The sequence below is a fragment of the Hakea prostrata genome, chromosome 1 (genome assembly GCF_041222555.1).
Source record: "Hakea prostrata isolate BN-2017 chromosome 1, UWA_Hpros_2, whole genome shotgun sequence".
NCBI classification, from domain to species: domain Eukaryota; kingdom Viridiplantae; phylum Streptophyta; class Magnoliopsida; order Proteales; family Proteaceae; genus Hakea; species Hakea prostrata.
The window spans coordinates 14,830,900-14,844,502 of NC_142600.1; the positions used below are offsets into that span (position 1 = coordinate 14,830,900).

Consider the following 13,603-nt stretch of genomic DNA (forward strand, 5'->3'; position numbering starts at 1 on the left):
TATTTGGGGACCAACCAAGAAGAAGGGCATGGGAAATATATGGGCTGGACCACCAAATCACACGTCAGAGGATAATTATCAATAGTGTTCCCCTTTCAAACTCTAATTCAACAAATCCTCAGCCACCTCAGCAATTACCCACAATCTAGTCGAAAAAAGCTTTGCTAGCACAAACTTTCCTCTACAACATACCCTAACAACGCTTTTGCACATCTTGCCCTGCTACATCCATCTTCCCCTAACCCTAATTTATCCCAAAATGATCCTTCACCAACTACTACTCACACTTTTACCTAATATTTGCAATCTCCTTGCCAACCCAGTAAGCCCATTTACCCCAACCCATAATCAACTAACCTAGTTCATTAGGCCAAACCAACCGCCTAAACCACATATGCACCTCACCAAACCCCCATTAGCCCATCAACCTTCATCACTACTGAACAGCGATTCAAACCGAACAGTCGATAACCCAACCCACTATATTGAATGCTCTCCTCCCACCCTCACCTCAACCCAAAGGCCAAATGACTTCATTTCCCCATCCGACACCACAGGAAGCCCAATAACCATTCTGAACCCCAATAACCCATCCCCTAGTTTGAATATCAAACATCCCTTAAAACCCTCATCTTCCTCCTCTTCCCAAAACCGAAAGTCAGTTCCAAAAAGCGCAAAAGCACAAAAGTATTGAAACAGGATGGGAAGCTCAGGAAGATCGAGAAGAAGTAGAGGTGGATGGTCATTTTTTAATGAAAGACTCCGTGTGTTTGGTGGAGTCCACCACCACAGTTCACCATGATCGTGATAAGCTAGAACTGTAGAGGTTGTTCTTAATGGAAGCCGTAGAAAGATTGAAAGGGTTCGAAAATCTTTAGGAATGGATTTTCATTTCTCTATTGATGCAATGGGTCTCACTGGTGGATTAGCAACATTCTGGAAAGCACATATTTAGTTACTTGTCAACGACGCCTAAAAGAGACTAATCGACTGTTGGGTTAAATTGCCAAAGGGGCAAGATTTATTCATACCCTTCGTGTATGGCAATCCTAACAGACAATTAAAGCAGCAAGTATGGGATTCTTAAATAGAATCCACCAAGGAGAGAGAAGTTGGACGCTTGCGCACAGGGGACTTCAATTCTTTTCTCTCAAGGCAAGAGAAGAGTGGGGGCTCCTGTAGGGGATCCAGAGATGTTCAGCAATTCAAAGACATGATAGAAGGTTGTAATTTTAATGATCTTGGCACTCAAGGAGCTACGTTTACATGGAGCAACAAGAGGACAGGCAGGAAGAACACTAGAATTAAACTGGACAGGGCATTGGCTAATGCTGATTGGTTACTTGAATTTCCTGAGGCAAAAGTGTTTGTGGAAGCCGCATTAGCTGTGGATCGTGCCCCTCTCACCCCTGATATAGATGGAAGACCCTTCAGATTTGAGGCTATGTAGCTTCAGAACCCTCATGTGAAGGTGTATTACAGCATGCTTGGGAAAAGAAGGATGATGGAAACTCCCCCTCCCTCTTGTCGGTAAATTAAGCTAGTGTCAGGAAGAATTACAAACCTGGAACAAGGAGTGCTTTGGGTATTTGCAAACCAAAATTAAGAAACAGCTAGCAAGCATGCAGGGTCTTGGGATGGATGCAGATACACAGACTAGAGAGAATGCAGTGTCAGCTGAACTAGATGAGCTTCTAAAGCGTGAGGAGATATTCTATAGACAAAAATCCCGCACACAGTGGCTGAAAGAGGGGGAAGAAACACCTCTTTCTTTCATGCTCAAACAGTGACTAGAAGGAGATGGTCCTCAAATTAAAGTACCCGAATAGGGAATGGAGCACTACAGAGGAGGACATTTATGATATGTTTGAGGCCTATTATGCTAATCTTTTCACATATATAGAGGTGGAGGACAAACACCTAGTAGAGGCATTGTCGGGTGTCTCTAATCATAACAAAGGAGCAGAATGCACAGTTGACTTCCCAACCATCAATGGAGGAAATTAAGCAAGCCCTCTTTGAGGTGGGGCCCCTTAAAAGCCTAGGTGTGGATAGTTTCCCTCCTTTGTTCTTTCAAAAATTGGGGACTTAACACATGTCAAAAGTGTAGCTTTGCGTACAATTTTTTCTCCACAGGTTTATTACCAGAAGGCAGATGACGCTCTGGTTTGTCTTATAAAAAGGCAACCCAGAGGTGGTGGAAGACTTTCTCCCTCAGTCTATGTAGTGTTGCTGTTAAGGTGGCTACCAAAGTGCTTGCTACTCACTTGCACAAGGTGTTCCCTCTCATCATACCTTCATCCCAATCAGCTTTTGTGAAAGGAAGGGTGATCTCTAACATCATCTACAAGGCACACGAGACATGTCAGTACCTAAAGGGTAGGCAAAAGGGGAAGAAAACTTTGCTCTCAAGCTAGACATGAAAAGAGCATATGAAAGGGTGGAATAGAGATTTGTGGATGCTATTCTCACCAGACTTGGCTTTGAGGTAAAGTTTGTAAACATGGTGCTGAATGTCCTATCTTCAGTGAGATACTCCTTTATTTTCAATGAAGCATAACACTCTTTCATTGTCAGTGGAGCAGAGCTGTTTATGCTCCCCACAAGGGGAGGAATTAGACAGGAAGACCCCCTCTCTCCAACTCTTTTTGCGATATGTTCCTAGTGCCTCATCAATCTAGTCTCTCAAAAGGAGCTAATTCAGGAGGTTAAGGGTATTAAGATTACATGTAGGACTTCGCAGATGATTGTATCCTCTTCTCTCTATCTAGACTAGGTAGCATATATACACTAAAAAAAGTGCATTGAGGTTTATTGTAGGGCATCAGGCCAAACCATCAACTACAAAAAACACTCCCTATGCTTCAGCCCAAATACCCATCTTGTATAAAGATATGGTTCTCAAAAGTCTTCAAGGTGCCAAATGGTGATGAACCCCAAAAGTATCTTGGACTTCCTATAGAATTTAGAGTACCAAAGGTGGAGTTGTTTCATTCTTTAACAGATACTATGGAGAAGACATTCCAAGGATGGACCAAAAAATTGCTTAACCAACCAAGTAAAGAGGTTTTTCTCAAGGCAGTGGATTACTAAAGGAACCCTTCCAACTCATGCACATCCATAAGCTAGAACCAGACTAAATTACTAAAGGAATGTCTTTTAAAATCAAGACATTGTTGGATTAGAATGTAGAAAGGCAAAACGAGAACAAAAGAAAAATGGCAAAAAATCTTTGCCGGCAATTTTAGAGTCATTCACTCAATAAACAACAGAACGCTTATATCGTAAAGGGAAAAAATCCTCCCACCCAACTTATGGTTCCTATATCCACCCCATGCCACTTAAAAAAAACTGTAGAACCGTATTCATGATTCCTGCAGGTACTGTAAGGACTACATCTACATGCAAATTGATATTATGTTAAACATTCAAATGCACAAAAGGATTTCCAGTACAAAATTTTCAAATGTAAAGTAGTAGACACCATTCTTTTCCATGGAAGGCAGGAAAATTAACATTTTTCAGAACAGGAAGGTAATCGTCCAATAGATATTATAATCTCCCCAAGCAACAATTGGAAGCAACAACGATAAACCACAAAAGCAACAACCTTATATACATTAATATATAAAACTGTGCAACATACCCCAACGAACTCCGACTTTACCACTTCAGAAGAGGCCAAACCCTAAAAAAAGAGGAGAGGAAGCGAAGATGATTAAGTAAATCAGTAATCGCCGCGATAATCACTGTAATCGTCCCTGGCAGGCAAGTTGCTCTCGACCCTCTCCGCAATCCTGTCCTCCTCGTACTTCAAACCTTCTTCCAAAGCAAGCCCTCCCAACGCCCCTGCAACAGCTCCAACAGCCAAACCGGTACCCACTCCCATCTTGCTCCCTTTGGGTTTCTGATCGTATGATGGCGCTGAGGGCCCACTTGGCCCTCCATAACTAGGGACCGGAACCCGATCGTAGAACGGCCGCGGCGGCGGCGGTGGCTGCTGAGAATAGAAACCCGCGTAATAACCGGAATACGGATCCGAGTAACTACCATAGGGGTACTGAGGCGGCGGAGACGGAGCAGGAGGGGGAAGAGGCGAACTGTAAGGGGAGGGAGAGTAACCCCTGTAATCGCGCGAAGGAGGAGGAGGGGCACTGGAGTAATAATAGCTCGGAGGAGGGGTAGTATGGAAATCCGGCGCCGGCGGAGTCGGAGGCGGAACAGGGCTTTCACGGATGGCGAGCTTCAGACGGATCTTACCCTGTGGCCGACCGGAAGGACGACGGAGCTCAAAGGTTCTGATACGATTAAAATCATCGGAGTCAGATAGGTCCTTGAGAGGGAATCGGAGAGCCCCAACGAGAGGCTTGGAGGTTTCAGAGGGTTTGGAGTGATAGATTTCAAGGATGAGGAGAGAATCTTGAAGGGGGAACGTTAATGGGTAGGGAGAAGCGTTCGTTCCAGACGGGACGAGTTGATCCTGCGTCGTCGGGCTTTGTGGCGAGTCGACGTTCGGGATCGAGCCAGAAGATGGCGTAGGGTTTGAGGTCGCCATGGCGCCAATTGACATTCTTGAGATGTTTTGCAGACACAATGGTGATGTCGAGATCCAGCATCGTCGGCGGAGGACGATTGCTCGCCATACAAACGGGTTCAGAACGACGGGAGACAAGCGAGAGAGAAGTTATTTGGACGACGCAAGGTATGAGGAAACTAGAAGAAGCAGGAATTTTAGTTGTAGGTTGTCGAGCCAGGTGGGCTATAAATGTCCATTCAGTTGAAAAAGGCAATCCGAAAGATAGAATAAACTCAATAAAGTGAATAAACACTGCTGGGCGAAAGATTAAATTCTAATCTGAAGATCACCAGAGCTCCAGCATCATGTGTATTCCCATTCCTACCCCTATCCCCTTTGGGTTTAAAATTTTTAATGTGATTTGACTAGAGATGAGCGTATCGGATAAACCTCGCTGTTTGCCCCTCGCTTGACGTAAGAAGAAGAATCTTACCGAAAAAAAAGAAAAAGAAAATCAATCAATAAAGTACAAGCCAATATATTAATATTATAGAGCCAGTTTCCCTTCATCAACGGATTCAACTTTGTTTTCTTTTCTTTCTGTGGGGGTGGGGGTAAGTTGGGAATTTCACTCAGTTCTTTCACACCATTATTGAATATCCAGTTCGTTTACTTCTCCATCCTGCCCACAGAAAGAAAAGAGAAAAGAAAAAAAAGTCCGTTTACTTCTCCGTCAACAAAGGTTTTCATCCGGTGGTTGACGACTGAGCTTTTGAGCATGACAATCAAGTGAAAATTACATAATTTTCTACTTTTGAGTTTTCTTTTACAAAACTTAACGCTTCATCTTTCAATCAACAAAGCTGAATAAAATCAAGTTTTGATTTAGAAGTAACCAAAACAGTGCTTCTGCCTTTCATTACATTTTTATCCGTGAGACCATGGAATCTTCCCCAACAAATTATTATTAGTCTCAATAATCCTCTAGCACCACCACCATCCGCCATTGGAGAGGACCACTCTCCTTATTGTCCCTCGTACTCATCGCCAATCGAGCAAGAAAATCAGTTATTTTATGCTAAGGAAGCTCCAAAGTAACACTACCAACTACTTTTTTTCTGATCGGCGGCGTTATTGCTGCCACCTTCCTGATCGGCGGTTTCGATATCAACCAAGCCCCTAAGCGAACTGATGTAGATTTCATGACCAAAATCATTTATCATCCACCTTTAGGCTTTGAAAATCTCTACAAAATGACAAAACATAACTATTATCCACCCAATTTGATCAGGTTGGGAATTGAGGAATACGAATGTTTGGAACAAAGAAAAAGGTTTTGAATAGTTAAGTTGGTCGTGGCCAAGTTGTAAACACTCCCATATGATGATTCAGAATGATGGTGATCTTGACCTTTGAACCGTTCAAGAAGTCCATACGCAAAAGTTAGACATAAAAATTAGGAATTTCTATAGTAGGTTCTGCAAACATCTTTCTACTCTCATTTGAAAAATTATCTTTGGATTCCTCAAATAAATTTACTTCGCTTACTTGAAGATTTAAGGGTATTGTTGTTGTAAAAATATACTTGGAACTCCCTAGTTCATTTCTGGTTCAGTTTTGGTTTCTGAATATAAAACAAGTGTAAGAATGTGTCGCCTCTAGGGACTGGAAGCCACCTCCAATGATCAAGTCAGATTAGGTAAGAAAATCAAAGTCTCCTTCTTGATGAATAAATGCTCAAGAAAATGAAGAAGAGACTGTTGTTCAAGATTCAATGCAGAAGATTAATGGCTGGAATATTTAAGTATTATCGTTGCTCATGCGTAGAGATGATATATATAGCTGGTCCAATACTCATGTGGGCTTTGACACTTCACAACCCTACAATCATCATGGCTTGGATGAAGGGTAGAGATAGCTTATTGGAAAGGCTTGTTCATCAAGTCAACAACACAATTTGATGGACAACTGGAGATCTCATTGTGAAATCAAGGGGTCAGCATCAAGGTTGGTCTTGATGTAACATCAATCCTTAGTTGGGAGACAAAACATGAAGACATAGTACTCAAGACTGGCCTTGGAGGATGAGAAGTTTTATCGCCAGCAACGAGCATTTAATGATTCTCAGTACATTCAATGTTGAAATTAATGATCTGATTGACGTCTGGCAGAGATATACCGAATCTCCTATCAACATTATTTTTTTGGGGAAGTCACACGGACACGGTGACAGCTATGTGTCATTACAATGCCCACTTATTAGCTTCTCAGCAGACACCTCTTTCGAGAAATGCCTCATCTGAAAAGCGTTAGTTGAACTATCTTGGACCATATTTGAGCCATTGGTTTTATTCAAATGGTATGTTGTTGTTCAATGACTTGAACCATAATGAACATAACATGTATTTAATTTGATAACTCCAAAATTAAAGGAAAGGTTGATACAAAGGGTAAATCATTCACGGAATGAAGATGGATTAGCTGCACATTGATTTATTTTTATTTTATTGATTAAAACAATTATATATATATATAGTCGCTTATTTTGTTTTACCTTCTAAATAGATAATGCTATAATACATATGAAGATTAATTAAAATTATCATATCTAATTTTTATCTATTTTGATTTTTTTACATTTATGTCCGTTGTACATAGTAAAATCTTGATAAAAATATAAATATTATGATATTCTTGATATTGTTTGAAATTGAAAAAAAATGAAAGAAAAAATAAAAATATTTTACTTTATTTTGTTAAAAAAATGTTTATTATTTGATTAGATGTTTTTATTAGTGGTTTAAAGTTATGGTTGTTTCGGATTGAAAAAAATGTATCTTTTACTCTCTTTCTAAAAAGATATTTATTTATTTATTTGATTTTATGCTTTTAAAGAAAAAAATATATAAAGGGTACCAAGAATTTGTGAAAAATAAATAAAATGAGAAAAAAATAGTATAAAATATATGACATTTAAACAAAAATAATGATACAATAGTCAAGTGAAAGATTTGCAATGAAACTGGAGTACAGAATTTCTAATAGATCTCTTAATACTTTGCCTACAGAGTTCAAACATTCGATAAAACTTGTCAAAACTAAATTGGATCAACTCTCAACCAAATAAACCAATTACAATAAATATTAATATATGACATTAGTTATAAGGTTGTTGGATGTATTATGAAGGCAAATAATATTTCGAACTGTATAATCTGAAATATTTAATTAAATGAACACAATAAAATATTTAAAATTGTGATGTTTATTATAAATGCTAATCATGTGAGACGTTTTAATAGTATATCATTTATTTTTTATTGTTTCTTAGTAATTTTGAACTATTTTGTTCATACACTATGCATGATATTTATTAGAAAAACTTGAGGGACACTCCAAGATAATTGGCGAAAATCATAATACCCCAAAACTATGTCAAATTGGCAATGACTTCCTTCTTCTTCTTTTTTTTCCATTAGAAACATTGATTAATTAAAATAAATGACAAATATACCTTAGTTGTATTGTTCTATATCTTATAATATAAATAAAGAATTAAAGATAAATCAACAATATGAAATTAACGATTCAATCTTTTTGGGGGCAACATTGTAAAGTAATAAGAAATTAATAGTAATGTATGAATTATGAGATTATTTAAGGATGACTTAATGAAATTTGCTATCGGGAGTGTACCATTGTAAAATTTTAAAAGACATCTTTGGTTGTCTTTGTCAAGTTGACATCTTTTTGGGGTGTCCATCATTTTTGCAAAATGTTTTGAGGTGTCTCTTAAATTTTTTTTTTCATAAGAAATAAATTATGCATGATTGAGGATAATAAATAATAATACAAAAATCACATTAATAATCAAAATGTTTGAGGCTATTGTGTCTAGTTATTATATGCATTTAGTTATAATTCAACACAATGATTTTTAATTTATTTTTGTTTGAAGAATATGATTGACATACTGGAGGAAATTGATATACTACTAACCTGTAAGAAGAAAATATCAGGTAAATTTTTATTTATAATGTCATAACAAAATGAATTAAATTATACTATTTATTATTAATTAGTTGAATGATTTTTCAAATTCTTCAATTCTGATGGTTTAGTTGTTGTCAATTATGAGTAGAAACCAGTGAGGAAGGGTATATTGGGAGCAACTTTTGTTACGGGTGAGCAAGGTAGGTACTAATTGTTGTATTTCTTTTCTTTTTCTTATTTTCATTATAAAATGACCCTTTTAACGAAATATATATTAGATGCTTATAGCCTATTCTTTTAATTATGAATTACAGCTTAGAAGTTTACTAAGATAGAAAAAAGAACTATAATTTTGAATATTATTATATAAATTAGCTTACTAAAGTTTCAAATTTACAATTGTAGAGTAAAGTTATGTTGAAATTGTTATGGTATAAAGTTAATTTGATAAGAATACTTTATTTATATTATAGTAAAAAATTATATGTGCAACTATATATGATAAAAAAATGAAAGCAAAATATTGAAGCATAAATTTGAAAAAAATAAAGATAAGAAGACCATATAAATTTATCTATAAATTTCAAAATAATTAATTGATGTCTATAATATCATATATTCTATTTTTAATTGTATTGGTTAATCTAAATAACAACTTTTGTTGTTATTTAATTCATATCATTTTAATGGTTAGATGTTCTTTTGATATGATTTTATGTTTGTTTGCTTTTTTATATTAACTTTTAAAAATTTATCTTTTTTTAATGCTTATATTTCATTATTTATTAAGAAAAATATATATCTTACAAAATATCAAGATTCGTATCTTAACTCATATTCTATTATATAAAAAAATAAAAAGAATAAAAAAATGAAGTTGTTTGGTCAATACAATCGTAAGAAAGTTTTAAGGAAATGAATAGATTATTATAAAAAAAAACGAATGTAGAACCAAACTAAATTACTAAAGGAATGTCTCTTAAAATCAAGACATTGTTGGATTAGAATGTAAAAAAGGCAAATCGAGAACAAAAGGAAAATGACAAAAAATCTTTGCCGGCAATTTTAGTGTCATTCACTCAATAGATAATAAAACGCTTATATCGTAAAGGGAAAAAATCCTCCCACCCAACTTATGGTTTCTATATCCACCCCATGCCATTTTAAAAAAGATGTATTTTACTAAGTCGTCCTTAAATAATCCCCATTAGCGTGGAATGGGTTGGTTCTGATTGTGGCATTTGGTTGTCTTTCTAATTCAGTTATGTCATGTTCCTGCTAGTATTCAAATCAATTAAAAAAAGATGGCGCAGCAAGAAGCACTGGTAGATTCAAAATTATTATGTCATACCGAGGTCCGTTCATACTTGAAAGTTAACTTACAGCAGATCTTGGGTATTTGATTATGATACTAATAGAGTTTTGTTTGCATTACAGGACTTTATGAGACATTTGTTAATCAATTAGTACTTCCGATGCTCGGTACATTTCAATTGTAATAAAAAAATATAGGCGGCCTACTCAATTTCGTGAGCACGTGAAATCTAATCATAAAGACGCATTGAGGAATGTAAGGTAGCATCAGTGGTTGGTGGATGAGATGCAGCTAAAGAGTGAAGAATCACTCTTAACTTCTATTTCATTTATTTAACTATTCACCTTCCTTAGGAAGTCCCTGACACCATTTCCATCAACAGTCAATGAATCATCTCATTGTAACCAAAATCACAATAGACTCTATCCTAGAAGGTAGCTTATTTCGTTCATAAGTTGCTTTAAATATAGATTTTGAAAAAACTGGCTGATCATTTATCAATCTAGGAACACCAAGACCACCATCTAATCCAAGTTTCATTGGTATCTGCTTGTGCTTGACCTCAAGGCACTCATATCAAATTAAGTCTTTCCTTAGATTTTTTATTCCATTAAAAAGAGGTTAATTTGCCATTATCACTCTTTCCAAAGAAACATGCCTCCCACAATTGTCATTTGTTCATTTCTTAACGCCCTGTCACCAACTCTCTAAGGAGAGAATATTAGCGATGGGGTGGCTGTTGATATTTTTTAATCTTACCTCTCCAAGAAAACAAGTAAAGGTGTTCATTTTAAATCATCTAAAAACTGTAGTAGTTCTGTTATAAAAAAAATATGTAATTGTTATAAACTGTGATAGTGCAAAGATCAGTTATTCACATGTGGCAGTCAACAATCTATCTCATCTTTAGTTTTGTTTAGAGTTTAATTTAGGGGTTCACTCTAAAGATAATTAGGAGCAAATACAGATATCAAACAAATGTAAAAAGGTTTGTTGAGGAAAAATGTTTCTCACTCCCCTTCAAAGTCCTTTTTTTTTTTTGTCATTTTCCATTTTCTTTTTATTGTTTTCTCACTTTTTTTTGGGAGGGTAAAAGCCGAGTAGAGGGGGAGGGGAGATTATGAACCTAATAAGAATTCTTAACAGAGTGGGGAAAACATCATGAGATATGATATTTTGTACCTTTATCATAACATTAATTCTTGCTCGAAAATGTAGCTACACTTCAAAAAATGCATTAAAGAATATCGTTATAAAGCGAAAACATTTCGACCTAACTAGTCAACGTTCTAATGAATGATGCCTCTCAACAATTGTTGATGTCACAATGACTGCCGATTGCTCGTACTCTCGAGTCACTATAACATCTTCCACCCTTTAATATAAATTTTATTTATTTTTTAAATAAAAACCCTCCAATATAAAGAAAGAAAAAGATTACAAAACTAGAAGTTGTTTCTCGTAATTTCAGCCCATCTTATTAAAGAGGTTATATTTATACAATATATTTTAATGCGATTTCCAAAGGGCCTACCTCATTCTATGCTGACAGTTGTGATTTATGAAAGACATCTTTATTTTTAATCAACATTTGGGGGATAAAATGGAAATTAAGGCAATGTATACCTGTAAACTACCACACTACAAATATGACCATGGAGTCATGGAGGTGTCATGAGACATCTTTGTGAACAATTATTTTTTCTTTTCAAATTACCATGAAAATGTCATTTTTACTTAAGAAAAGTCTCATTATAAGTGAAATTTAGTAAAGAAAAAATTCTAATGGTGCAACCTCAACCCACCAACCTCAATTTGGCATTGGGCCTAAGGTGGTGGGGTAGTGCTATTGTTCAGTAGCACCACAACAATGTTTCTGCGAATACTTTTGCACTAGTGACCATACAAGTAATGGGTGTGAGTGAATGTATGGGGTCTTAATGAAAAAATGTGCAAGAGGTTCACTTAGATTGGGTAAGAGAGGGAGTCTGGATCAGCGACCTTGGCGAGGAGCACTTCATGACCACAAAGATCAGTGGGGCCCATGGTGAAAAACATTTTTTAGAAAAAATTAATTTTTATACAACTATGAGTTTTAATGCGATTTCCAAAGGCCTACGGGGAGATGATCCGGATTCTAAGAGAGGGATTGTGATGCTTAGTGAAAGACATCCTTATTTTTGAATAAAGGAGGTGGGAAAAAGGGGTAAAAATTAAAAAAGTGTATACTTTACTTCCACACTTTAAATTATAAAATGATAGATTGGAGTTCTTGGAGGTGGCATGAGAAACTTGCTAATGCGAACAAACCTTCCCTCTCCAAATTACCTTAAAACCCCACTACTTAGGGACGTTTAAAGAAAGTTGAAAATAAAAATGGGACCATCCCTCACTTTCACAACACCCTTCATTTTGGCCTTGGCCTCACCAGGTGGGGGTAGTCCTTTTGTCCACCCCACCTTTACAAACAAATACAGCCTAATAAAAATAAATTGAAAGGAAGAAGAAATATTCATTGTAGAGGTGTACCAGTCAGCACTATTTAACATTTCTATCCGTTAGCACTATTTCTTCCTTTGCTCCAGTCCGATGCTCATGGCTTTTTGAAAAACTTAGGATCTGGATTGTATGAAAGGTCAAATAAAGTCCAAGATTTAATTTGAAAATAAAACGTAAATTAAGAGGTAAAATGGTCATATCAACCCCAAAGGTTAATACAATCATTTGAAAAAAAGGTTACTTGAATCATAATGTTTGTTTTTTAATTTTTTGGTAGGAGACATAATGTTTGCTTGTTAACGCCTAATAATGGTGCCAGCGTTAAGGATCATAATGATTTATTTTTTTTTTGAAAGGATGCAATGTATTTAAGGTGATTTTTTTTTTTGTTGGTAAAAAGTGTATATAATGAGGCAGGAAAGAGGCCCAAATTTCTTTATAAATAAGAGTGTCAGTCGATACGGTTTTGGTATAGTACTAATTTTGAATATTGAAAATCAAAATCGTATCGTACCAAATTTACACGGTATGGTATGGTTTCGATATTTGCAAAACTTGATTGGTACGGTTTTGGTATAAAATTAGTGTAAAAGAATGGTTTAAACATGATATCTAGTATGATACAATTTGCGTACGAACGAACCCATGCTACTTTTGTTATTAATTCATTAAAATCCTAATGAAAATGCGATCAAACAATTGATAAATTTTGATATTAATAAAAATAAAACAAGTAAATCTAAGAAGATGGGTAAATGATGAAACAAAAAATTGAAACAGGAAATTAAGGATAAGGTAAAGGTAAAGTGTTTTTTAATTGTAAAATTACATTTTATATCCCTTAATTTGGTACAAAGATTGGTTTTAGACAGATCAACGGTATGAGTAGATAAACGTTTTGGGTACACAATAAAAATCGCTGTAATTTTGAACAGCATGATTTTGGATACACAATTTACACCCTTTATTGATAAATACATAGTTTCCTCCCCATTCATTTTTCTAATTTATTTATCAATAAAAAGAGGAGAAAAATATTTACCATGTCATTTTCCATCAGGAATCCAAAACGATGGGATTTTGAAATTTTGGTTGAATAACTGATCTTTGACCGTGGGTGGATCCGGGTATCACACGGTTGACGTGCATGTACATCGTGATTCATGAGGGCAAAATAATTTCGACATTTCGAGTCTTTGGCGAGGGTAATTTGGTCCGGTAATAACATACAATATTAATAGCGTACAAGCAAGAAAGCCAACTACACGGGTTTAATTTGA

General features: G+C 35.8%; 1 protein-coding gene across 1 annotated transcript; it reads right to left on the bottom strand.

Moving 5' to 3' along the window:
* Positions 1-577: 577 nt before the first annotated feature.
* On the bottom strand, positions 578-4,775 carry LOC149027742 (Calcium-dependent lipid-binding (CaLB domain) family protein). Its single transcript, XM_089165440.1, is given in 2 exon segments — positions 578-4,429; positions 4,431-4,775. Coding segments are annotated over 2 exon segments (915 nt in total). The 5' UTR covers positions 4,644-4,775; the 3' UTR covers positions 578-3,727.
* Between the last annotated feature and the right edge of the window lie 8,828 nt (positions 4,776-13,603).